The 27521-nt window shown below is 42.9% G+C and overlaps 1 protein-coding gene across 1 annotated transcript in view; it reads left to right on the top strand.

The window, feature by feature from the left end:
- tnmd (tenomodulin) overlaps nucleotides 1-27521 on the top strand; it is a 92242-nt gene that overhangs the window by 449 nt on the left and 64272 nt on the right. Inside the window, exon 2 of the mRNA XM_042303206.1 lies at nucleotides 4318-4452. Within this exon, the coding sequence (XP_042159140.1) occupies nucleotides 4318-4452 (135 nt within the window). The remainder of the gene's footprint in view (nucleotides 1-4317; nucleotides 4453-27521) is intronic.

The raw sequence follows: 27521 nt of genomic DNA, 5'->3' as shown, positions 1-27521 counted from the left end.
CTGACATCATACAGTCACCAAATGTTTTCTCTTTGGAATCACAAATAGAATGGGACTTGATATGGGTGAGTGTTTCCAGAGGCATATTTTACTCGTCTTTCCTCTCCACCTTGCCTCCTTGGGTCCTTGTGTTGTTTATTCTTCCTCAGACTCACCCGAGCTAGGGGACTTTATTCCTCAATAACATGTGTTATCACGTACAGTGAGATTTCAATATGTCTGTGGCTGTTTTTGAGTGCTTATTGCTCTCTGACAGAATAAAAAAACACATTGCCTCTATAATCCATAGATATTCTCCCGAATAATGTGATGTTGGACATAAAGTTCTGCTTCTTAATAGTGACAGTGACTTGCTATTTATTTCATCTGTTGTGTGTCTATGCTTTTGGTACCAAATGAAAATTGTACATTCCAATAAGAGATTAAGAAGCTGTTCATCCATCACACTCTTCTCTCATGTGAAGATTTTGTCAATTGTTACAACAGACTCGCTAAGATGTGAATAGAGGGAATCAATAGGATTGTACTGAATCCAAAGTGGACTACTCTTATTCCAGTCTTGTGGAATAATTTAAACTAGTCTTGTGGAATAATTTAAACGTTTTGTTTGTGTGTTACCTTAATCCATCACAATTCAATGATATGTGTAAGGATGGCAAAAATGCCCACTGACATGACCCCACACTGCCCCGTTGTTAAGCTTTGGCAGCTTTCTATTTGTTCTCTATTTTTTTAACTATATGTAGAACATTTATATTTAGTCAAAGTTTATGATGTGTATTGCTGTTATCTGGCGGAGTTATCGAAAATTCTCCGGACATTTTTGTAGCATTTTTTGAACATGGCGTCAATGTAAACAGAGATTTATGGATATAAAATGCACATTATTGAAAAAAACATAAATTTACTGTGTAACATGTCCTATTACTGTCATCTGATGAAGATTTTCAAAAGGTTAGTGAATTATTTTTCTTTTAATCCTGCGTTTGTTCGACAAAATAGCTATATATTGGCTGTGTCTTTGGTGGTGGTTTGACATAAATATGTGCTATGTTTTCGCCGTAAAACATTTTAGAAATCTGACTCGCTGGGTAGATGAACAAGGTGTTTATCTTTCATTTGAGCTATTGGACTTGTTAATGTGTGGAGGTTAAATATTTCTAAGAATATTTTTGCATTCTGTGCGCCACTTTTGAGTTGAGCGTGGGGGGGGGGTGCCCTAGGGGAACGTGGTAGCGTGAACAAGTTAAGTAAGCGCTCCATCCCTCTCTCTTTCTGTCTCAGAACAGCAGGGGTCCTCAGGCTCCCTCATCACAGACTGAGTCCTGCTATAGAGGTACCAAACACCTGGCTGATTGTCAACCCTAAAACCTGATTAACACTGGTCGACTGGCAGTCGCCTGTCTGTAAACGCTCTACTCCTCTCACTTCTTCTCCATCGCCCCCCCTCTCTCTCCCCTCTCTTTTCTCTGTGCAATTTATATTCTGTCTAAACTGTACTCGAGTCAAGTTTCCACTGCTTATGCAAGCTGCTGGAGGAGAGAGTAGACTTAGGACACATTTTTTTCCATGCTGGGAGAAATTCTCTTCATGATAGGTATTTCTGGCCCTGTGATTATGTATCCTTCTGTTTCCTATCATCAGACCTTGAGAGGAGACCCGGTGCCTTGATGTGCCACATTGGATGTTTATGGCTACTGCTATGGTTTATCACATACCCTACATGACAAAGAGTATGTGGACACCTGCTTGTCGAACATGTCATTCCAAAATCATGGGCATTAATGTGGAGTTGGTCCCCCCTTTGCTGCTATAACAGCCTCCACTCTTCTGGGAAGGCTTTCCACTAGATGTTGGAACGTTGCTGCGGGGACTTGCTTCCATTTCGCCACAAGAGGTTAGTGAGGTTGGGCACTGATGTTGGGCCGATTAGGCCTAGCTCGCAGTTGGCATTTCAATTAATCCCAAAGGTGTTTGATGGGGTTGAGGTCAGAGCTCTGTGCAGGCCAGTCAAGTTCTTCCACACAGATCAAACCATGCTGAAACAGGAAGGGCTTTCCCAAACTGTTGCCACAAAGTTGGAAGCACAGAATCGTCTAGAATGTCATTGTATGCTGTAGCATTAAGACTTCCATTCACTGGAAATAAGGAGCCTGAACCATGAAAAACAGCCCCAGACCATTATTCCTCCTCCAACAAACTTTACAGTGCATTCAGGCAGGTAGCGTTCTTCTGGCATCCGCCAAATCCAGATTCGGCCGTTGGACTGCCAGATGGTGAAGTGTGATTCACCCCTCCAGAGAACAAGTTTCCACTGAGAGTCCAATGGCTTTGAGCTTTACACCATTCCAGACGACACTTGGCATTGCGCATGGTGATCTTATGCTTGTGTGCGGCTGCTCGGCCATGGAAAACCAATTTCATGAAGCTCCCAACGTTCTTGTGCGGATTTTGCTTCCAGAGGCAGTTTGGAACTCGGTAGTGAGTGAGAACTGAGAACAGACCATTTTTACTCGCTATGTGCTTCAGCACTCGGTGGTCCCGCTGTGCGAGCTTGTGTGGCCTACCACTTCGAGGCTGAGATGTTGTTGTTCCTAGACATTTCCACTTCACAATAACAGCACTTACAATTGACCGGGGCAGCTCTAGCAGGGCAGAAATTTTACGAACTGACTTGTTGGAAAGGTGGCATCCTATGACGGTGCCACATTGAAAGTTACTGAGCTCTTCAGTAAGGCCATTCTACTGCCAATGTTTGTCTATGGAGATTGCATGCCTGCATTCTCAATTTTAGTCACCTGTCAACAACGGGTGTGGCTGAAATAGCCGAAGCCAATTATTTGAAGGGGGATCCACATACTGTATATATAGTGTACATGTGCATTATATGTGCATACTAAAATCCATACATTTCACTTTTGCATTCTTCATGTTGATAATAGGCTTGGATCTGTCAGGGATGAAAGCCAGATAGAAATCCAGACGTGGAGAGAAAACTATCTGTCCATCTCTATAAATCCATATTCTTGCTGGTTATTAGATAGACATTAGTCATCAAACATTGGCAGCATCATATTCTTGATCATATCATCATCTTATCACCTTATAAGCAAGTTTAGTGTAAATTACGACTCAATAAGTATAGTCTATAGAAGCCCAATATACACATTTAGCAAGCACCTAGCAAGCACGATGACAGTCATTCAATTCTACCTTAATTCATAGTTGTTAATTAACCATTTGTTCTGCATTCCTAAACAAGATATTGTGTTTGAACAACGTATACTTTTTATCATTGCCTTAGATGCAAGAAGATGGATCCATTCTTTTTTAAGGAACAACAATTTTGCTAATTGAAGTTAGCTCCGTTTTCGATGTCTTCTTTTCATGGTCCTCAGAAACCTTTGAAAGCAGTCCAGTGTGAATTAGAACATTTCATTCCCTTACCCCTGGAGCTTTGAGGGGGAACAAAAGCCCTGTTTTATTCATTTGTGGCCTTGAGCTCTGGGAATTGAGTCCAGTGGGGAGAGTTTAATTGGAGGAAACATTTAATAAACGTGACCTTTTAGTATCTCTGAAGCACTGCAGATTTTCCATATGCTGATTATTTACTTTGTGCGGGCATAGTAAGGTACTTCCAGAAAGTAGTTCTTCAAAGTTGCATGCATATGTTTATCACCAACTTCATCAATGGAAGCCTGGAAACAGAGAGTAAGGAGTTGTACAGGTGGCAGCCTATTTTTCAATCTCCAATTCCTCTTTCAGATGCCTTCTCCTAGTTTTCTCAAGGGACTGCAATGTTGTACAAGGTTCAAAATGACATGCTAAACTGCATTAATACTACAATAGAGAAGTATGTGGGGGTTTTATTGATATAATTATTGATATAATATTTCTGCAATGTTGTAGAGTAGGCCTATAGAGGCTATGGAGAGTAAGCAACATTAGGAATCTTGCATCAATAAATGATTGTCAGATACTATTTCAATTATGTCATGTTATAATGTGGTTATTACAATGTTATAACACTACCATTGGAATAACAAAATCCTCACTGCAGGTGTATACCAAGTGTTGAGAGACTATTTGAAAGTTTTAAATTATAGTTACTTCTTCAACGACATTATATGATATGTACATGAACCACGCTGAGGTGTGAATGGATTGGCAATGCTTCTCAGGTGCTTCTACACCTGCATTGCTTGCTGTTTGGGGTTTTAGGCTGGGTGTGCAGCACGTTAATATATCAGCTGATGTAAGAAGGGCTATATAAATACATTTTATACCATAAAATTTGATTTCAAATGTTCTCCTTAGGTGGAGGTCGGAAAAGAGAAGAAGACCAGGTATCGGAGTTACCAGCGAGGAGCCCTGATTCTAGGGGTGGTCTTCTTGATGTTAACCCTGGGCATCTTCAGCCTCAGACACTTCTGGAGCCCAAGTCTGGGGAGGGTAAGGCCTGGTTTATGTCTGTAACAGTAGTATTGCTTCATGATTCATGATTCAAAATATTTGTTGTTTTAGCTTGTTATCAGAGTCATAAAGTTGAATGGCCTTTTTCAAGTTCTATCAACTTTGAATTTCAAGCTACCCTAATTTACACCAAATTTACTTTGGCTAAGTCAACTTCACCATTTGTCATTATAACCTACTATTCCTAGTTGAATCAATTTAAACTTTAGTTAGGATAACTTAAACTTTAAACTTAATATAACTAGCACCAAATTTACTTTGACTAATAAAATAAAGTCAGGTCAACTTTATAGTCAGTTTAACTTACTATTTATAGTTTAACTTCTTGGCGCACACATCCTGTTAGCGGGATCATTTTCGTCAACATCCGCTGAATTGCAGAGCGCCAAATTCAAATTTAAATGACTAAAAATATTTAATTTTCATGAAATCACAAGTGCAATATAGCAAAACACAGCTTAGCTTGTTGTTAATCCACCTGGCGTGTCAGATTTCAAAAAAGCTTTACAGCTAAAGCAAACCAAGAGTTTATGTAAGCACATCTCCCCCAAGAGACAAAACATTACAAACAGCTAGCAGCAAAGTAGATTGGTCACAAAAGTCAGAAAAGCAATAAAAAGAATCGCTTACCTTTGATGATCTTCGGATGTTTGCACTCACGAGACTCCCAGTTACACAATAAATGTTCCTTTTGTTCCATAAAGATTATTTTCATATCCAAAATACTTCCATTTGGTTGGCACGTTTTGTTCAGAAATCCACAGGCTCGAGCGGTCATGACGGGACAGACGAAAATTCCAAATAGTATCCGTAAAGTTCGTAGAAACGTGTCAAACGTTTTTCATAATCAACCCTCAGGTTGTTTTAACAATAAATAATCGATAATATTTAAACCGGACCATAGCTTTTTCAATAGGAGAGAGAGAGAAAATGTCTGCTCCAAGCTGTTGCGCATGCGAAACTCTGCTGGCACCCAGCCATCCACTGATGCGATGTGATCGTTCTCGCTCATTTTTCAGAATAAAAGGCTGAAACTATGTCTAAAGACTATTCACAACATGTGGAAGCCATGGGGAAAGGAATCTGGTTGATATCCCTTTAAATGGAGGGAAGGCATGCAATGGAACAGGGAGCTTTCAAAATAAGAGGCACTTCCTAGTTGGATTTTCCTCAGGTTTTTGCCTGCAATATCAGTTCTGTTATACTCACAGACAATATTTAGACAGTTTTGGAAACTTTAGAGTGTTTTCTATCCTAATCTGACAATTCTGGGCCTGAGAAATAGGCAGTTTAATTTGGGCACGTTTTTCATCCAAACATCAAAATACTGCCCCCTACACTCAACAGGTTAATCAATTTAGTAGAAATAACTAGCCTCCATTTTGAAATGACTTCATATTTTCAATTAATCTAACTTACTATCAAGTTAAATAGACTATATATACATTGACATAACAACATAAACCCTGACCATAACAATTACATAACACAGATTTCAGTAGGGAACCTTATGCTCCCATCTGTCTCTTGCTCAATGTGTGAGCTTTTTCACCAGTGTGTTGCTAACTCAACTTAATTTAATAAGTTATGACATTTTGAGTGAGTTGAAGTTAACTTAATTTATCTATTTTTTTCAACTCAACCCAATTTTGCAAATTTTCTTCGGTTACTTAAAATTTGTAATTTTAACTGAATCTCAATATTATTTTTATAATTTATTTTTATTTTTTACAATGTACACTAGAGTCATATTAAAGGTTTAGTCTAGGGAGGGTAAGGCTTGGCTTATGTCAGTAACAGTAGTATTGCTTCATGATTAACCAGTACACTAGAGTTGTGGTAAAGGTTTAGTTTGGGCCTCAGCAAGGTCAGGCCTGGCTCATGTCAATAACTGTGGAATGTCATAATGACTCATTGTATTGCTTCACAATAAACCAGTATGGTGGGTCTCCATCGCTCTTATCAAACTAGCTCATGTCCGACCTTGATAAGGGTTAAAAGTTACACATCCGTTCATCCTTCTCTACCATGAAAACAGCTAGGTATATTGATGTCATGCTTCAATGCTGTATGGCCCAGCTTTTCATGGAAAGTTAGAATTGTTAGGACTCAGGATAAAAGACCCACTCAAGCTTTTCCTGACCAAATCCTATCTATGACTTCCATGGAAAATGTGTTGAAATGGAGAGAGATGGCCACACAAAGAGCCAAGACAGCCTTAGTCGGCAGTCAGTATAATATTGCACTGAATTAAAAGCTCTATTGGCTCTATCGAAAAGACAGCTGTGGTTTGAAATGACTTTCTCAATGTCTTGGTTTTCGCATATGTAATTTGAAGAAGCTGTCATGTTATACGATGATATCTCTTGTTGGAAATGTTTGATTGCAGCGTCATTTATCATTTTGTCTATTAACTTCTCTCTACTCGCAGTGTAAATATGTTTACGCAATTGGTGCTCCTGATACCTCTGTCCAATCGACCTTAATTGCGGTTGACCACATTGGCAGCACTAGAACTCAAGCCTCTTCATGTTATAATTGGAGTAAACTCTTGTCTGAGTCATTCATCTTGTGAAAATCCAATTCACTCACTTTTGATGGAGAGCATTTTCACTCCGCTTCTTTCCCCCAGATTCCCCATGGGGGGAAAAAAGCTAATTTACTCAAGACCATGGAAAAATAAATACATCGATACTTTCTTCTCAAGGAACATTAGCCAGTATTTGTGTTCCAGGCGTTACCTTGAATGAGAGAAAATAACTGTAAATGATTTTGCTTCTTGTACAGAATATTTAGACCAATGATAAAAAGACCTACTAACTTAACTAGATATTTCAATGTCGACAGTAAACCACAGTAGTCCATATGCTTGAACAAATAATACAAATGGTTTACTGTTTATAGGGGCCTTCAATTAGCAATAATACAACTATTTTATATACTACGTATACTGTACAACAACCAGCTTCAATAACCCTCTCTTAAGAAGCTATTGGAATAATATTGAAGTAAATATCCTTTTTGTCGATTTGTAGCACAGGTAAGTTGTGAATTGCTGTATGCATCAAAATGGGAACTTTTCATTTCACATGAGGGATAGTGCTGGAAGGTAACAGAGCACAGGCTAATCAAGGTACAGCAAAATGCTCTGTATGGACAGGCATTGTCCACCTTCTCCTCCTCCTTGCTCACCAGGTATAAATCACCTTTGGGTCTGTCTTCTTTGTCCTTGTTAAATATTTCATGCCGGAGGTGGAGGAGTCATTATTTCTACTTTAATAAGCTGTGATCACTCTCACGTGGCACATAATGTCCGCATCCCAAATGCCACTATGGCCCCTGGTCAAAAGTAGTGCACTATAAACGAAATAGGGTGCCATTTGGGACGCACCCAATGTGTTAAGGGCAGAGGCTTCCCAGGGATTGGACATCAAACCCGTGGCCTCTCACTTCCCCTTTAATGGGGTCTTGAGGGGAGGCCCCGTTCTCTGGCCTTCATCAGTGAGAAAGATGGAGCCGCTTCAAAGCCCAATCACCTGTCTGTCTGCCTGATGGGAAGCCCCCTTAGACACACTGCAGCAAAACACACCAATTGTATCCTCGCCAAGCCCATCTTGGGACTCATCTGAAGGAGAGTTTGAACAGAGAATGGGAATGTGGAATGTGTGTGTGTGTGTGTGTGTGTGTGTGTGTGTGTGTGTGTGTGTGTGTGTGTGTGTGTGTGTGTGTGTGTGTGTGTGTGTGTGTGTGTGTGTGTGTGTGTGTGTGTGTGTGTGTGTGTGTGTGTGTGTGCATAAAAAGCTATGTTTCCACAGACAATGACAATGAGACCTGTATACAGTATATGCAAACATTACAGCTTCAGCCAGTCACAACTTCACAGGTCCCAATAAATATTTCAACCACAATAATATATATTTAATGCACAACCTCCTCTGCCCGTGTGGATGAGTCTCTTTAAAAAATATATCTTAATGTGGAATGGCTTGCTGCTCTTACCTTTCCATTTCCCTGTAAGCGCTCATCAATTATAGCGCTCATCAATTATTACATTGCTCTGGAAAGCTTTAACCCCTGACAAACTAATTAGAAGTCAATACATCAATTGAGCTTGCCTCTGCCACTCCCCACTCTTGCAGGAGCCTCCAACACGCTGGTCTCCTGTCCCCTGCCATGGAAAGGTCATTTGTTTTGCACATTGTATTTCAATATGACATGGTACCCACTTGGGAACTTATTTTAATTACTTGCAAACATATGTTGCTAGAGAGGCCTGCTGGGGAAGATAGTTTGCCATCATTCTCCCTGCCTGTGTGTGTTTTAGTGTGCAGGCTGGGCTGCTGCCTACGTCCTCTCTTAGCTTCCGGTACATTTCTGTCTTAATGTTTACAGTGTAGTCATTATTGTTAGTGGGCTCCAAAGCTGACGGGGGATTTTGCCTCCTTGTGTATTAATCTACTGTTATTACCAACATACAATGGTTCGTCCATGGATGTATTATATGGTGTGCTTAGCAACTGTAGAAATGTATGCGTGATTATGACTTCATACCTGCACTCATCAAGGGATTACCTGTGGTGAAAATAGACCTGCGGTTTGATACATTACAGTGGATTTAAATCAGTGCCGGTACTATGCTGGGGGTCCTTTGTAAGAATTCTATGAACATAATTTGTCACCCAGTTCGTAGGGGGTATTCTCTTTCACTTCATGTTGTTCAGGTGATTGCTATACTCTCCACAGCCTCTTCGAGACGTGAAACAATTTGGGTGCAGAATAACTTATTGGGGCTGCAGGTGGCCTAGCGGTTAAGAGAGTTGGGCCAGTAAAGGTTGCTGGTTCAAAAACTGAGAGGACTAGGAGAAAAATCTGTCTATGTTCCCTAATTGCTCCTGTAAGTTGCTTTGCATAAAAGTGTCTGCAATATGACGTTAATGGCAACTAGCCACAGAATAATTGTGAATCGAGAGTTGTTTGTGAACCAGTGACTCCAGGGGGAGCCCAAATAGCTCCCAGGTGCTGCTGGGACAGTGTGGTGAAATTGCATGAGAAACACAGGTGTCAGGCTGAAGGGAAGCACTCCATTATTCAAGCTGGAATTGCATTGCTCACCTTGATGTCTCGCCCCAGTCCCCGGGCAGTCCCTCACACGTTGCCCCAGACTGCAACTTAAAGACTTCAGTGTCAGGCTGGGGTGGCCTAATGAACAGTCTTGCACCTGCTCCTTTCGAATGGTCCCAGGTGCTGGGCTTTCTACTGCCCTCCTCAGTTTGTGTCCTGAGTTTGTTTTGACAATTCCAGCGGTGCCCTAGAAATGTCACCAAAGGAGACTGGTTCGCATGTTTTGTATTTAACGTCATCCTACCAACCTGTCATATGGTCACATTGCTTTTCCAAGGGAGGAGGATGAGCGCACTAACTCCAACAGACTTCAAGTTCTCTTGGACCCAAAAGTGAAGGAGGGGGGATGGACAAAACAAATGTCATGCTTAAACCCTACCCAGCTGAAAGCCTGAGGTAGTGACGGTTTTCTTCAACCCTACCCAGCTGAAAGCCTGAGGTAGTAACTAGGTTCTTGAACCCTTAAACCCTGCCCAGCCAAAAGCCTGAGGTAAAACTGTGTTCTTAACCTCTTGATGCTACCCATCCCGGATCCGGGATCGTGACTACGGCTCAAGCTCATTAGCATAACGCAAAATGTGAAAAAATATTCTTAGACATAGCTCAAATGAAAGATAAACACCTTGTTCATCTACCCAGCAAGTCAGATTTCTAAAATGTTTTACGGCGAAAACATAGCACACATTTATATTAGACCACCACCGAAACAAAATGCAAGCGGCGGCCATTTTGTCCCAGAAAATATAAAATTTAAAAGTAGGATTAAAAAATAAATAATTCACTAACCTTTTGAAAATCTTCATCAGATGACAGTAATATTACATGTTACACAGTACATTTTTTTTTTTTTTTCAATAATATGCCATTAATATCCATAAATCTCTGTTTACAATGACGACATTTCAAAAAATGCTACTCAAAATGTCCGGAGAAATTATGATAGCTCGGACAGATAACGTCAGATAACAAGCAATAAACATGACTAAATATACATGTTCTACATATAGTTACAAAGATACACTTCTTCTTAATACAACCGCTGTGTTACATTTATTTTTAACGTTACAGAATTCGTTCACTAGTCTATGCTATGCGCTCAGATATTAGCAGTGTCTCCTCTACGTTTGGAGTCCACAGAAACCCAAAATAACCACATAAATATTCCCTTACCTTTGATGTTCTTCGATCAGAAGACGTTCATACTTACCCAATACATCGTTTGGTTTCAAGTTGTGCGTCTTTGTATTAGCATATGCTAACAACTTCAGCTGAAATGCACCCAAAATAACTTCTGCTCCTTCTGGTCCCGCACTCTTGCGCAATCAAACTTCAAAATTACATATTATATGTTGACTAAACTGGTCAAACTAAGTGCAGAATCGAGCAAAATGATGTTTTTATCATGTAAAACAATGATCATCGCGAACAAACGAACCGGCTTCAACTGGTGTCTATTGGAAAAGAACGTTCCCCAAATCGGCCGCGCGCAATAGAGTGCACCGGGCATTTTCGCCCGCCAAAGGATGAGGGAGCGCGAAATTCAAACAATGAACGTGCCAATTGAAAGCAGACATCGCGCTGAACAAATACATACTGTTCCCAGATCGGTAGCTGCCTGGGAAGGGTGGGGGCGATGACGTCAAAGTTGACCCAACTTTTCTCTTGACAAGAGAGAGTTTGGGAGAAAGGCTGCCCTGAGAGTTCTGCTTTACATACAGACATAATTTAAACGGTTTTAGAAACTTTAGAGTGTTTTCTATTCAATAATTATTATTATATGCATATATTAGCAATTTTGGAAAAAAATATTTTCAGTTTACTATGGGCACGCACTTCCTCCAACGGGGGCAGTATTGAGCCATAAGCTCAAGAGGTTAAACTCTTAAACCCTGCTCAGCCGAAAGTCTGAGATAGTCACTGTGTTCTTAAACCCTTAAACTCTGCCCAGCCAAAAGCCTGAGGTAGTCACTGTGTCCGTAAACCCTTAAACCCTGCCCAGCCGAAAGCCCAAGGTATTCACTGTGTTCTTAATAAACCAATTAGGCACATTTGGGCAGACTTGATACAACATTTTGAACAGAAATGCAATGGTTCATTGGATCAGTCTAAAACTTTGCACATACACTGCTGTCATCTAGTTGCCAAAATCTAAATTGCACCTAAACTGGAATACTACATTGTGGCTTTTCTCTTGTATTTCAAAGACGATAAAATTAAAATAAAAAATGAAATGTTTTTTTCTTTATATTATCTTTTACCAGATTTAATGTGTTATATTCTCCTACATTAATTTCACATTTCAACAAACTACAAAGTGTTTCCTTTCAAGTGGTATCAAGAATATGCATATCCTTGCTTCAGGTCCTGAGCTACAGGCAGTTAGATTTGGGTATGTCATTTTGGGCTAAAGTCTGATCCTTAAGAGTTACCCTGCCCAGCCAAAAGCCTGAGGTAGTCACTGTGTTCTTAAACCCTGCCCAGCCGAAAGCCTGAGGTAATCACTGTGTTCTTAAACCCTGCCAAGCCGAAAGCCTGAGGTAGTCACTGTGTTCTTAAACCCTGCCCAGCCAAAAGCCTGAGGTAGTCACTGTATCCTTAAACCCTGCCCAGCCTAAAACCTGAGGTATTCACTGTGTTCTTAAACCATGCCCAGCCAAAAGCCTGAGATAGTCACTGTGTTCTTAAACCCTGCCCAGCCTAAAGCCTGAGGCAGTGACTGTTTTCTTAAACCCTACCCAGCCGAAAGCCCGAAGTTGTCACTGTATTCTTAAACCCTGTCCAGCTGAGACCCCGAGGTAGCGACAGTGTTGTGGTATGTGAAGGAAGGGGTGGCTGTGGCATGCTGCCCAACTCTGGGGACTGGGTGCACTTCAACTGTAGCTTCTGCTAGGAGCATTGAGAACACTGCTACAAAGCGTGTTGGGAACACTCGTCGGGGCCATGTGGCGTTTCAATGCGAGTCTGTGCATCTCCCTCTCCAAAAGTGAGAGTGACAGAAGAGTAGTCGGAATTAGCATTTGAATGGCCGGCAGTTTACCTCCCAATCTGTAGGCACCTGATGTGTGACGTGTTGCATGCACAGTCTGTAAACTCATTCACTGGGGCAAGGTTGGCAGGCTATCTCAGTGACGATTATAATCACAGCCGTATATATCCCCCCCCCAAGCAGACACATCGATGGCTCTGAACGAACTTTATTTAACTCTCTGCAAACTGGAAACGATTTATCCGGAGGCTGCATTCATTGTAGCTGGGGATTTTAACAAGGCTAATCTGAAAACAAGACTCCCTAAATTTTATCAGCATATCGATTGCGCAACCAGGGGTGGAAAGACCCTGGATCATTGTTACTCTAACTTCCGCGACGCATATAAGGCCCTGCCCCGCCCCCCTTTCGGAAAAGCTGACCACGACTCCATTTTGTTGATCCCTGCCTACAGACAGAAACTAAAACAAGAAGCTCCCACGCTGAGGTCTGTCCAATGCTGGTCCGACCAAGCTGACTCCACACTCCAAGACTGCTTCCATCACGTGGACTGGGAGATGTTTTGTATTGCGTCAGACAACAACATTGACGAATACGCTGATACGGTGTGCGAGTTCATTAGAACGTGCGTTGAAGATGTCGTTCCCATAGCAACGATTAAAACATTCCCTAACCAGAAACCGTGGATTGATGGTAGCATTCGTGTGAAACTGAAGGCACGAACCACTGCTTTTAATCAGGGCAAGGTGTCTGGTAACATGACTGAATACAAACAGTGCAGCTATTCCCTCCGCAAGGCTATCAAACAAGCTAAGCGCCAGTACAGAGACAAAGTAGAATCTCAATTCAACGGCTCAGACACAAGAGGCATGTGGCAGGGTCTACAGTCAATCACGGACTACAGGAAGAAACCCAGCCCAGTCACGGACCAGGATGTCTTGCTCCCAGGCAGACTAAATAACTTTTTTGCCCGCTTTGAGGACAATACAGTGCCACTGACACGGCCTGCAACGGAAACATGCGGTCTCTCCTTCACTGCAGCCGAAGTGAGTAAGACATTTAAACGTGTTAACCCTCGCAAGGCTGCAGGCCCAGACGGCATCCCCAGCCGCGCCCTCAGAGCATGCGCAGACCAGCTGGCCGGTGTGTTTACGGACATATTCAATCAATCCCTATACCAGTCTGCTGTTCCCACATGCTTCAAGAGAGCCACCATTGTTCCTGTTCCCAAGAAAGCTAAGGTAACTGAGCTAAACGACTACTGCCCCGTAGCACTCACATCCGTCATCATGAAGTGCTTTGAGAGACTAGTCAAGGACCATATCACCTCCACCCTACCTGACACCCTTGACCCACTCCAATTTGCTTACCGCCCAAATAGGTCCACAGACGATGCAATCTCAACCACACTGCACACTGCCCTAACCCATCTGGACAAGAGGAATACCTATGTGAGAATGCTGTTCATCGACTACAGCTCGGCATTCAACACCATAGTACCCTCCAAGCTCGTCATCAAGCTCGAGACCCTGGATCTCGACCCCGCCCTGTGCAACTGGGTACTGGACTTCCTGACGGGCCGCCCCCAGGTGGTGAGGGTAGGCAACAACATCTCCTCCCCGCTGATCCTCAACACTGGGGCCCCACAAGGGTGCGTTCTGAGCCCTCTCCTGTACTCCCTGTTCACCCACGACTGCGTGGCCATGCACGCCTCCAACTCAATCATCAAGTTTGCGGACGACACAACAGTGGTAGGCTTGATTACCAACAACGACGAGACGGCCTACAGGGAGGAGGTGAGGGCCCTCGGAGTGTGGTGTCAGGAAATAACCTCACACTCAACGTCAACAAAACTAAGGAGATGATTGTGGACTTCAGGAAACAGCAGAGGGAACACCCCCATCCACATCGATGGAACAGTAGTGGAGAGGGTAGCAAGTTTTAAGTTCCTCGGCATACACATCACAGACAAACTGAATTGGTCCACTCACACAGACAGCATCGTGAGGAAGGCGCAGCAGCGCCTCTTCAACCTCAGGAGGCTGAAGAAATTCGGCTTGTCACCAAAAGCACTCACAAACTTCTACAGATGCACAATCGAGAGCATCCTGGCGGGCTGTATCACCGCCTGGTATGGCAACTGCACCGCCCTCAACCGTAAGGCTCTCCAGAGGGTAGTGAGGTCTGCACAACGCATCACCGGGGGCAAACTACCTGCCCTCCAGGACACCTACACCACCCGATGCTACAGGAAGGCCATAAAGATCATCAAGGACATCAACCACCCGAGCCACTGCCTGTTCACCCCGCTGTCATCCAGAAGGCGAGGTCAGTACAGGTGCATCAAAGCTGGGACCGAGAGACTGAAAAACAGCTTCTATCTCAAGGCCATCAGACTGTTAAACAGCCACCACTAACATTGAGTGGCTACTGCCAACACACTGTCAATGACACTGACTCTACTCCAGCCACTTTAATCATGGGAATTGATCGGAAATGATGTAAATATATCACTAGCCACTTTAAACAATGCTACCTTATATAATGTTACTTACCCTACATTATTCATCTCATATGCATACGTTGATACTGTACTCTATATCATCGACTGCATCCTTATGTAATACATGTATCACTAGCCACTTTAACTATGCCACTTGGTTTACATACTTATCTCATACGTATATACTGTACTCGATATCATCTACTGTATCTTGCCTATGCTGCTCTGTACCATCACTCATTCATATATCCTTATGTACATATTCTTTATCCCCTTACACTGTGTATAAGACAGTAGTTTTTTTGGAATTGTTAGTTAGATTACTTGTTCGTTATTACTGCATTGTCGGAACTAGAAGCACAAGCATTTCGCTACACTCGCATTAACATCTGCTAACCATGTGTATGTGACAAATAAAATTTGATTTGATTTGATTTGATCTCTTCCCCCCTCCCCATCTCCCCTATTCTCCCAATCTCCCCTACTCTTCTCCATCGCCCCTACTCTCCTCCATCTCTGATACAATCTCCCTATCTCCCCTACTCTCCCCATCTCCCCTACTCTCCCTATCTCCTTATCTTCCATACAATCTTCCATCTCCCCTACTCTCCCCATTTTCCATCTCCCCTACTCTACCCATTTCCCCTCCTCCATCTCCACAACTCTCTCCATACCCCCTCCTCCATATTCCCAACCCTCCCCATCTCCTCATCTCCCGTCCTCCATCTCATCTACCTCTCCCATGTCCTCTACTCTCTCCATATTCTTTACTCTCCCCATATCCCCTCCTCTATCTCCTCTACTCTCCCCATCTCCCCTACTCTCCCCATGCTCCCCCTCCCCAACTCCCCTACTCTTCCCATGCTCTCCATCTCCCCTACTCTCCCCTACTCTCCCCATGCCCCCCATCTCCCCTACTCTCCGCATGCTCCCTCTCCCCATCTCCCCTACTCACCTCATGCTCCCCATCTCCTCCATCTCCCCAACTCTCATCATGTTCCCCCTCCCCATCTCCCCCTACTCTCATCATGTTCCCCCTCCCCATCTCCCCTACTCTCCTCATGCTCCCCTCCTCCATCTCCCCTACTCTCCTCATGTTCCCCCTCCCCATCTCCCCTACTCTCATCATGTTCCCCCTCCCCATCTCCCCTACTCTCATCATGTTCCCCCTCCCCATCTCCCCTACTCTCCTCATGCTCCCCCTCCCCATCTCCCCTACTCTCCTCATTCTCCCCCTCCTCCATCTCCCCTACTCTCCTCATGCTCCCCCTCCCCATCTCCCCTACTCTCCTCATTCTCCCCCTCCTCCATCTCCCCTACCCTCCTCATGCTCCCCCTCCCCATCTCCCCTACTCTCCTCATACTCCCCCTCCCCATCTCCCCTACTCTCCTCATGCTCCCCCTCCCCATCTCCCCTACTCTCCTCATGCTCCCCCTCCCCATCTCCCCTACTCTCCTCATTCTCCCCCTCCTCCATCTCCCCTACCCTCCTCATGCTCCCCCTCCCCATCTCCCCTACTCTCCTCATGTTCCCCCTCCCCATCTCCCCTACTCTCCTCATTCTCCCCCTCCTCCATCTCCCCTACTCTCCTCATGCTCCCCCTCCCCATCTCCCCTACTCTCCTCATGCTCCCCCTCCCCATCTCCCCTACTCTCCTCATACTCCCCCTCCTCCATCTCCCCTACTCTCCTCATGCTCCCCCTCCTCCATCTCCCCTACTCTCCTCATGCTCCCCCTCCCCATCTCCCCTACTCTCCTCATGCTCCCCCCCCCCATCTCCCCTACTCTCCTCATACTCCCCCTCCTCCATCTCCCCTACTCTCCTCATGCTCCCCCTCCTCCATCTCCCCTACTCTCCTCATTCTCCCCCTCCTCCATCTCCCCTACTCTCCTCATACTCCCCCTCCTCCATCTCCCCTACTCTCCTCATGCTCCCCCTCCCCATCTCCCCTACTCTCCTCATGTTCCCCCTCCCCATCTCCCCTACTCTCCTCATTCTCCCCCTCCTCCATCTCCCCTACTCTCCTCATGCTCCCCCTCCCCATCTCCCCTACTCTCCTCATGCTCCCCCTCCCCATCTCCCCTACTCTCCTCATGCTCCCCCTCCTCCATCTCCCCAACTCTCCTCATGTTTCCCCTCCCCATCTCTCCTACTCTCCCCATGCTCCCCCTCCTCCATCTCTCACTCGAGCGAGAGCCAAGCAGTCTTACTCTCCCCTCTATTGTACAATTTGGATTCTGATTGAGCTTTCACATCCTGTTTGGCTCTCCCAGCGAGTCTGATCTTCTGCTTCTGTCCCAGTGCATTCTCTAGGGTCGTCATTAGTTACCACAGCGACAAAGTCATAAACCCTGCCTATTTATAAAATGTATCTTCTTAAAGTGTGATTTTAAAAACTAACCCTAACCTTAAACACACTGCTAACCTTGTGGGTAATTAAGCAAAAAAATTAAGCACATTTTTGTTTTCAAACATTTTCCCGACATAGCACATTTTGACTTTGTGGCTGTGGAAACTAGTGGAAACAGTTCTCTAGCCAAACTAATGAAGTGTGGAAGAGGAGCACACACTCCATACTCTCAAAGTATTATTATAGGCAGTATCTGCACCTATAGTCACAAATCCCCAGAGTCTTCACATTGACAAATCCAGTTGGAAATGGATTGAAAATGGAATGAAATGTTATTCATTACAACGCTTTGCATTGTATGCATGTACTAAGTAAAAGTGAATGAACAATTCTCCTTGAATGTTGCATTGAATATGAACTGAGAATCGAAGCCGACAAAGACTACCGGTACATCAGTCTGAGAGTACCCTGCCTCACCTCATGTGTAGTGTTGTGTAGTATCATGCTCTGTCAACATCGCTTGCGCTATGCAACACAGCATCTCAACTGGACTAAGCCGGATGGATGCGGGGCGCTCTGTGGTTGTTTCACGTGGCATAACTTATCAAAGATAGAGTGCAAATGTCCCCTTTGCCCGCCAGATGTTGGTTGCTTTGTCATTCAACGTTAATAAAGATAATAAAATATTAAGCACAGGAAGATTGACATCTCCCTTTGGGAAACAGGCCTGTTTTAATTCAGAGCGGGTGAAGCATCATCTGCACCTATGCTTCAGCTTTCACCGTCTAGTTTAGGGAACCCCTCTAGGTGGATTTATATATTTGCTCCAATCTCAAACTTAAAAGTACATGTCAGCCATAAAATGTTAGAAATTGGTATAATTTGCTCCGAGAGCTCAAAGTATTACATTTTTAAGGCACCTTGCGAAACAAAGCAGACGTCTTGGAAGACAAGCGTCAGATCTGGAAATAAATCAAACATCAGACAGCATACCCCGAAGCAATCTCGGCTACAAACATCTTTAAATTGATTATTGCATAATTTATCTCCGGCGGTACACTGTGCGGATGGCAAGCTGTCATTTGCACCACGTGAAAGCCAGACAAAGCATTGTAGTCTCACTCCTTCGAAGATCCTTGACTAGAAGTGCAGCGCGAAAGTATCATGTCGAGTCCACGGTGGACTGTGTACTTGTTCTTCCTCTGATCTTGGACTTGGTGCAGTGTACTGTAGCTCCAAGGACAGGAAGTCTGTTGATGCATGAAAAACAAATGCTTCACATGGTCTTATGAATGGGTACAATATCCTGCCAGGTCGGCGAATAACAAAACTTTGTCACAGCTGGTGACATTAAACCAAGTGATTCTATTCCAGCTTCCTTTACGGTTGCTAAGTTGCCTCTATGGAGATTCATAGAGTGACGTATATCTTTAGATTTGTGTGTATTGCTGCGAATCGTTTTTAGAGACTACTGCACTGTTAGATATTACTGCACTGTTGGAGCTAGGAACACAAGCATTTCGCTACACCCGCAATAACATCTGCTCAATATGTGTATGTGACCAGTACAATGTCATTTTATTTTTATTTGATTCGTATCTGGTGAGGCTTGACGACATCTCAAAAGGTTTGTACATTTAGTGATGTAGTGATGCTTCAGGTTAAGTTGTTAATCTATGAAATAGGTTTACATGTGGCAGAATGTTCCCAAGCCACACCTCTTACTAGTATGAAACATAAAAAGAAGTCAAGTAGAGATGTAAAGGTCTATTTTAATGCACACAGTTAGTAGGTTTCATCAAGTATAATCATGCTTGTTTACACTAGTCACGATGCTTTGCAATTCTCCGGTCCGTTTGAATAATAACAGTGACTCATCATCCTGTCTGCTAATATCATAGTGTAAATCTTTGGCAGACAGTGTCAACAATTGTTCATTTTCCAGTAGAGGCAGAAATTCATAGTTTAGCACTGGACTCTCTGAACTACTTACTGATGGCTGTCGGCGAAACAAAACCCTATTTGCCTCTTGAAGAAGTCAATCAGTATTCTACTGCTGTTATTTCCAAGAATGACTTTACATCTATTGGCTCTAAATAATGGACTAGCTAGTCATAAAATGATAGTTATAGAGGTGAAATGGGAGAATTCATTCAGAGTGGAATATAATGACCTCAACGTGTTTTGATGTTTCGCACTCGTCTTTGAATCTCGGCAGAAAAGCCTAGGGACATAGAAGGATTCATCAAAAGTGACTCTAAATTGTGAGCGTTTTAGACTTGGGACATGGGCCTTTGAAAGCACATGTACACCAGAATGATGTTTTTGCATACCGTTTATACCCTTAAAGCTTAAGAGCTTGAGAAGTTGTTCATACAGCTCCCATCTGAGGAACCTCCTCAACCAGTCCGATGATAGGTCATTTTCAATCTTCAATGCTGACGTGTAGAGCCACTCAGCACATTATTATGAAACAAGTTACAGAAGACAATGGAATAGTTGATTGATTAGTCTAATCTAAGTGATTGATTAGTCTACTCTAGGTGACTGATTAGTCTACTCTAGGTGATTGATTAGTCTACTCTAGTTGATTGATTAGTCTACTCTAGGTGATTGATTAGTCTACTCTAGGTGACTGATTAGTCTACTCTAGGTGATTGTTTAGTCTACTCTAGGTGACTGATTAGTCTACTCTAGGTGACTGATTAGTCTACTCTAGGTGACTGATTAGTCTACTCTAGGTGATTGATTAGTCTACTCTAGGTGACTGATTAGTCTACTCTAGGTGATTGATTAGTTTACTCTAGTTGATTGATTAGTCTACTCTAGGTGATTGATTAGTCTACTCTAGTTGACTTATTAGTCTACTCTAGGTGATTGATTAGTCTACTCTAGGTGATTGATTAGTCTACTCTAGGTGATTGATTTGTCTACTCTAGGTGACTGATTAGTCTACTCTGGGTGACTGATTAGTCTACTCTAGGTGATTTTTTTGTCTACTCTAGGTGACTGATTAGTCTACTCTAGGTGATTGATTAGTCTACTCTAGGTGATTGATTAGTCTACTCTAGGTGACTGATTAGTCTACTCTAGGTGACTGATTAGTCTACTCTAGATGACTGATTAGTCTACTCTGGGTGACTGATTAGTCTACTCTAGGTGATTCTTTAGTCTATTCTAGGTGATTGCTGGGATCAGGTGGGTAGAGTCATTCAAACCAATTCTCATACCCATCTATGTTTGCCCAATTATCTCAGTAAGTTCCAACTTCTGTCTTTCTGAAACAACATTACATTAATCTATTTTGTTATTTTAATATACTCACACATTCATATATTTCTATACAACTAAGAGGGTTTATTTAAATACAATCTTTGTGAAAATATATATATTTTTTAATTCCATAGTTTCTCTCAATGCAAAATAAGTAAAGTATGCTTGAAGGATCCTGGGGTTGGCGGATCAATAGTGCCATCCATTCACAGTCGACATGGACTAGTGTTCGTCTTAGCACCTGTGAGTGTTGGGCCACCAGAGGGCCCTTGGATGAGAGGCACTCCCATCTGAAGCCCTAAACTAGTGCTGACAGCTCGCGCCCACGCACCCAGGGGCCATGGCAATAGATCAGGGAGTTATCCTCATCACCAGCACCAACCACCAGCAGGGACTCAGTAGGAGGGCTACAGTGTGTCTGCTGCTGCACACAATGACTTCCCTTTATTGTGTCTTCAGGGAAGCAGCTCGATGTAAACAACGTTTGAACAATTATGAGGCTGTAAATATCACAGCCATTTCAAAGGTGCTGTCCCCTACAGTCTACCTTGTTCAAGGGGCAGCATGTTATATTAGTAATAAGATCGTAGTAATGGTAGTGAAATACTCAACCCTGTGGGAACTGCTGTGCGGAGAATGTCAATGGCATTGTGGAACATTAAAGGAGAGAAAAAGATATTTGATGAAACAATGGCGGTTGAGCCGGTGTCTATGTTCAGTCAGAAGACTGTTTTGATAATTGTCGTTTTTTTTACAGAAGTTTGAGATTGCCAAGTTGTGGTCACGTGTAATGTGTTGTGCTCTTCTGCAAACCATGCTGTTGACAAGCCTAGAATCCCTGCTTAAACATTACAAACCTACCTGGCTAATGGCTGCTGAAGTATTTGGTTGTCCTTCTAAAACTCTGAAGTTCGGCCTTTCACGACTTTACGTCGTGCTACCATACGGTAGCGCTTGTTTAATAGTTCCTTTTTCCGTTCCGGTCCTCATTAGCAGCTAATGCTGTTCTTCTGGCCAAATGAGCCCATGCATCTAAATGATCTAAAATACAGGCTTACAGCTACTCACAAGCTGTTCCTAAATGCCACTGAGCTGCGGGAGCGCCGAGAATACACTTGTCGATGTATTAAGACGTGGTGTGACTGGAAACCAAACTAGAGTGACAGAGATGCATATCCACCATAAAGGTGACCTCCTTGATGGCTTTCCTAGGCTTCTCATTCAGTGGCACGCGTGGACGTTTACCTTAGTATTTGGTCTGGCCAAGTCTGTTTCTCATTCATGGAGATGCGTCGAAGAGTGCCGGAATCTTGGGGGAAGGCCTTTGATGAATATTTCATGTTACATCAACTGCCCTTTTATTAGACAAGATTGGCCATATTCAAACAGTGGAAATGTATTCAGACAAAAAATCTGCAACAGGATTCATTTGACATGTTCCTCGCGAGGAAAATGGTACTCGCCGGCCATCACGGGAAAAGGAAAGCGAGAGAGAGAAAGGAGAGAAAGAAAGATGCATTGAGGAAAAATAAGAAATAGATGAGAGCAAAAGAGGCACAGGTAGAGAGGAGAGAATGAAACAGAGAGAGAAGAGTAAGAAAGAGGCAGAGAGAGGGAGGAGAGAGAGAGGAGTAAGAGGCAGAGAGAGGGTAGAGAGAGAGAGGAATAAGAGGTAGAGAGAGAGGAGTAAGAGGCAAAGAGAGGTTAGAGAGAGAGGAATAAGAGGCAGGGAGAGGGAAGAGAGAGAGGAGTAAGAGGCAGAGAGAGGGGAGAGAGAGAGGAATAAGAGGTAGAGAGAGGGAGGAGAGGGAGAGGAGTAAGAAAGAGACAGAAAGAGGGAGGCGCGAGAGAGGAGTAAGAAAGAGACAGAAAGAGGGAGGAGAGAGAAGGTGAGACCAAGTGAAAGGGGTCAAATCTTTAGTGCCCTTCATTTTTTTACATTTTATTTTAAAACCTTTCATTGGTTGTTACCCATTCCAGCACAGAGATAACAATCACAGAAGCAGACTATAGTGGAACTTGGAGGCGCTCCGTCATTTATAATGTCCTGAAAAAGTGATTTTGTCCTGTCTTTGAAAGGGCTGGTGAAAAAGACCTCAGAGAGATGGGAAGTTATAGATTGCAGGTGGAGAGAAAGGTCACAGTTGCCTGAGCAAAGGTTATGTGATAATATGCTCATTCTAACCTATATACTAGCATTAAAGAGCTGCTCAAGTCCCCAACCCCCTCCCCTTTAACAAAGTATGAGTCCCCAGCCCCATCCCCTTTAACAAAGTATAAGTCCCCAACCCCATCACCTTTAACAAAGAATAAGTCCCCAGACCCATCCCCTTTAACAAAGTATAAGTCCCCAACCCCCTCCCCTTTAACAAAGTATATGTTGCCAGCACAATCCCCTTTAACAAAGTATAAGTCCCCAACCCCCTTCCCTTTTTTATTTTACCTTTAATTAACTAGGCAAGTTAAGAACAAATTCTTATTTTACAATGACTTCCTACCAACAAGACCAAAGAGACGTGCATAGACTTCAGGAAGTGTACAACACCTACCTCTGCAACATCTATCAGAGGTCAGAATATAGACTTCAGGAAGTGTACAACACCTACCTCTGTAACATCTATCAGAGGTTAGAACATAGACTTCAGGAAGTGTACAACACCTACCTCTGTAACATCTATCAGAGGTCAGAACATAGACTTCAGGAAGTGTACAACACCTACCTCTGCAACATCTATCAGAGGTCAGAACATAGACTTCAGGAAGTGTACAACACCTACCTCTGTAACATCTATCAGAGGTCAGAATATAGACTTCAGGAAGTGTACAACACCTACCTCTGTAACATCTATCAGAGGTCAGAATATAGACTTCAGGAAGTGTACAACACCTACCTCTGTAACATCTATCAGAGGTCAGAACATAGACTTCAGGAAGTGTACAACACCTACCTCTGCAACATCTATCAGAGGTCAGAACATAGACTTCAGGAAGTGTACAACACCTACCTCTGTAACATCTATCAGAGGTCAGAACATAGACTTCAGGAAGTGTACAACACCTACCTCTGTAACATCTATCAGAGGTCAGAACATAGACTTCAGGAAGTGTACAACACCTACCTCTGCAACATCTATCAGAGGTCAGAACATAGACTTCAGGAAGTGTACAACACCTACCTCTGCAACATCTATCAGAGGTCAGAATATAGACTTCAGGAAGTGTACAACACCTACCTCTGCAACATCTATCAGAGGTCAGAATATAGACTTCAGGAAGTGTACAACACCTACCTCTGTAACATCTATCAGAGGTCAGAACATAGACTTCAGGAAGTGTACAACACCTACCTCTGTAACATCTATCAGAGGTCAGAATATAGACTTCAGGAAGTGTACAACACCTACCTCTGCAACATCTATCAGAGGTCAGAACATAGACTTCAGGAAGTGTACAACACCTACCTCTGCAACATCTATCAGAGGTCAGAACATAGACTTCAGGAAGTGTACAACACCTACCTCTGCAACATCTATCAGAGGTCAGAACATAGACTTCAGGAAGTGTACAACACCTACCTCTGCAACATCTATCAGAGGTCAGAATATAGACTTCAGGAAGTGTACAACACCTACCTCTGCAACATCTATCAGAGGTCAGAACATAGACTTCAGGAAGTGTACAACACCTACCTCTGCAACATCTATCAGAGGTCAGAACATAGACTTCAGGAAGTGTACAACACCTACCTCTGCAACATCTATCAGAGGTCAGAACATAGACTTCAGGAAGTGTACAACACCTACCTCTGCAACATCTATCAGAGGTCAGAACATAGACTTCAGGAAGTGTACAACACCTACCTCTGCAACATCTATCAGAGGTCAGAATATAGACTTCAGGAAGTGTACAACACCTACCTCTGCAACATCTATCAGAGGTCAGAATATAGACTTCAGGAAGTGTACAACACCTACCTCTGCAACATCTATCAGAGGTCAGAATATAGACTTCAGGAAGTGTACAACACCTACCTCTGCAACATCTATCAGAGGTCAGAATATAGACTTCAGGAAGTGTACAACACCTACCTCTGCAACATCTATCAGAGGTCAGAATATAGAGGTTGTAGAGGAATACAAATACATCGGTGTCCTCTTGGACAATAAGCTTCAGTGGAGTAAATGTACAGACCTGATCTACAAAAAGAGCCAACAGAGACTGTACTTTCTCAAAAAGCTGGGATCTTTTAATGTACACTATACTGACTCTGTTTTACAAACATTGAGAGTATTTTAACTTTTTGTATTGTTTGCCAGAGAAATATGCTGAGAAGAATTATCACCACAGCAAGCAAGGTACTTGGAGTCAAACAGACAGGCCTGCAGGAGATCTTTAAGATCAGGGCCCTCCCTCCGTAAGGCTCACAAAATCATTTTAGACCCAAGCCACCCCCTGTACCCAGACTCTGAACTACTCCCCTCTGGGCACAGGTATAGGGCACCCCTCAGCAGAAAAAATAGAACTAGACAATAATTTGTGCCAGGTGTGATATCTTTCCTCAATAGCTTGGGCTAATGTACCTATCGACTCAGTAAGACAAGCAGGCTAGTCTTTAAAAAAAAAAAAAAACGTTTTATTGGTATGTAACTGTTATGAAAGTTGTATTGTCAATTTTGTTTGGTATTTAAACGTCACTTTAAACGTGTACATGACACTGCAACAAAATTTCCCCATGGAGAGAATTAAGTCAGTAAGTACCCCGGCCAAACCCTCCCCTAACCCGGACAACGCTTGGCCAATTGTGCGCTGCCCTATGCGACTCCCAATCAAGGCCGGTTGTGATACAGCCTGGGATCGAACCAGGGCCTGTAGTGACACTTCTAGCACTGAGATGCAGTGCCTTAAACAACTGCGCCACTCAGATTAATATCAGATGTTCCACTTCTAATATTAGTCTGAATAAAGGATTTTTATAGAAATCCACATTATTTTCAGACATCTCCCGCAGTGCTGAATTAGACAGAGAGAGAGAGAGAGATACAACTGCACCCCAAGATAAAAGGAAAGACAATCATCTCTTGACTGCAATGCAGTGTAAAAAAAACACTGTAGTTTCTTTTATCATAAAAACAGACAATGCTTTAGACAACAATGTGTCCCAGTCGCTGAGTTCGTCTCACAATAGTGGGCTGACCAGGAAGAGATGGAATTGCTCCCAAAGGCCCCCCCCCCACACACACACACACACATAAACACACACACACACACCTGAACATATCTCTATTATGGGCACAATAGCTCATATCAAGGTGATTTATTGCCAGAGAGGGCTCAAGTTGTTTAAAATGGCTGGTGCGATTAGTCATATATGCGTTAGAGCTGAAAAAAGGGGGACCGTGGTGCTCCTGCAAATTAAAAGCAGCTGCAGATGGTAGTCGACCACAGCAAGGTGGTCAAACGTGGCAAGCAGCAGAGAGTCGCTGGGGATCAAGGATAGATGTGGGTCATTACAATCCTTTCAGGAAAGAAGCGGGTAAGAATAGTGTTGCGTTCAACATCCAGATACCCTGCAGAGAAGCAGACAAAGAACACCCATTTAATTCCAGCAATATAAATAAAGTGGAACAACATCATCATTTCAGAATTATGTCGAAATTGGCAAAATACCTCTATAATAGCCCTACAATTATTCTCTGAAATTGCCACATATTTGATTTGGAGTCAGGTATTATATTTACCATATCCAGTTACAAAAGATAAAACTGCTCCACTTTAAGTGTTTTTTTCTTGTGTAAATTCCCCAAAGCTCTGTAGCCCTGAGCTCTAATTCCAGCCTAAATGCCACATCGAGCAAATTGAAACAGTAGTATTTGTATGACTTCCAAATACACTAAATTAACCAGAGTTCCTAGAGTTCTTCTTAGGTATAAAGGATTTAGTACACTTGAGGACACATATTAAATCCCATTGGCTTTCAGATGAGTGTTGGGAATTCCTCAGAGTTTCTCCAAACGATGTTTGTTTGAAGAGTTTACTCAGTGGAATCGAAAACAAAATGGCTAGGCCATTGATAGTGCAATTAGAATAACTTGGAGAGGTGTAGTGGAAAAATGAGATGTGATACTCGAGACTAGCGATTTGCTGGCACCGAGACCGAGCATGAGGACTCAATAAATTGTTTGGATGGATAGCTATATATTTGCATCTCAGAGAGTCACTCCTTCGCTTTGAAAATCTCCGGAGCGAGACATTCCAGAGGAAGTCCTGGGAGCACAGACACCGTTGGCGGTGTGAAGACTGATGAAAACGTGAATCGACTAAATTCATTTTACTGTGAATGAAACTGTCGTGTTATGTTTGTCTCAAGAGTTCATTAAAAAAAGAGATGAAAATGTTGATATGTCTTATTGCATTGTATTTTATTTGGATGATGTCATTTTAAAGTGAATGGGTTGACTGGTTATCAGGCATATCCCTGTTTTCCGGTCGTAACATTCACTTTGAGTCTGGGTGTGTTGTTCCAGCATTTTGTTCATTCGGGTTGGGGGTGCGTTTTCACTGGAATTTGGTTAAAATGGCAATGAATTTGCTCATACTTTGAGTTCTTGCTTCCAAGCTCCTGTGTGTATCAGACTCACTTTTTTTCTCTCTTAGAGATTATTCTGAACTGAAGACAAGTGTATCCACGTGAAGTTTTATTTAGTTGATAGTCATTTACTCTGTGTTATTCTGTAATGTGTCATGTATTTCATGTATACTGGAATTATTTAAGTGTCAATTATTTAGTGACTAACTATTCGTTGAATTGAGTAA

This window comes from Oncorhynchus tshawytscha, linkage group LG21 (assembly GCF_018296145.1).
Source record: "Oncorhynchus tshawytscha isolate Ot180627B linkage group LG21, Otsh_v2.0, whole genome shotgun sequence".
Lineage (NCBI taxonomy): Eukaryota > Metazoa > Chordata > Actinopteri > Salmoniformes > Salmonidae > Oncorhynchus > Oncorhynchus tshawytscha.
This window is presented reverse-complemented; position numbering and strand designations above follow the sequence as displayed.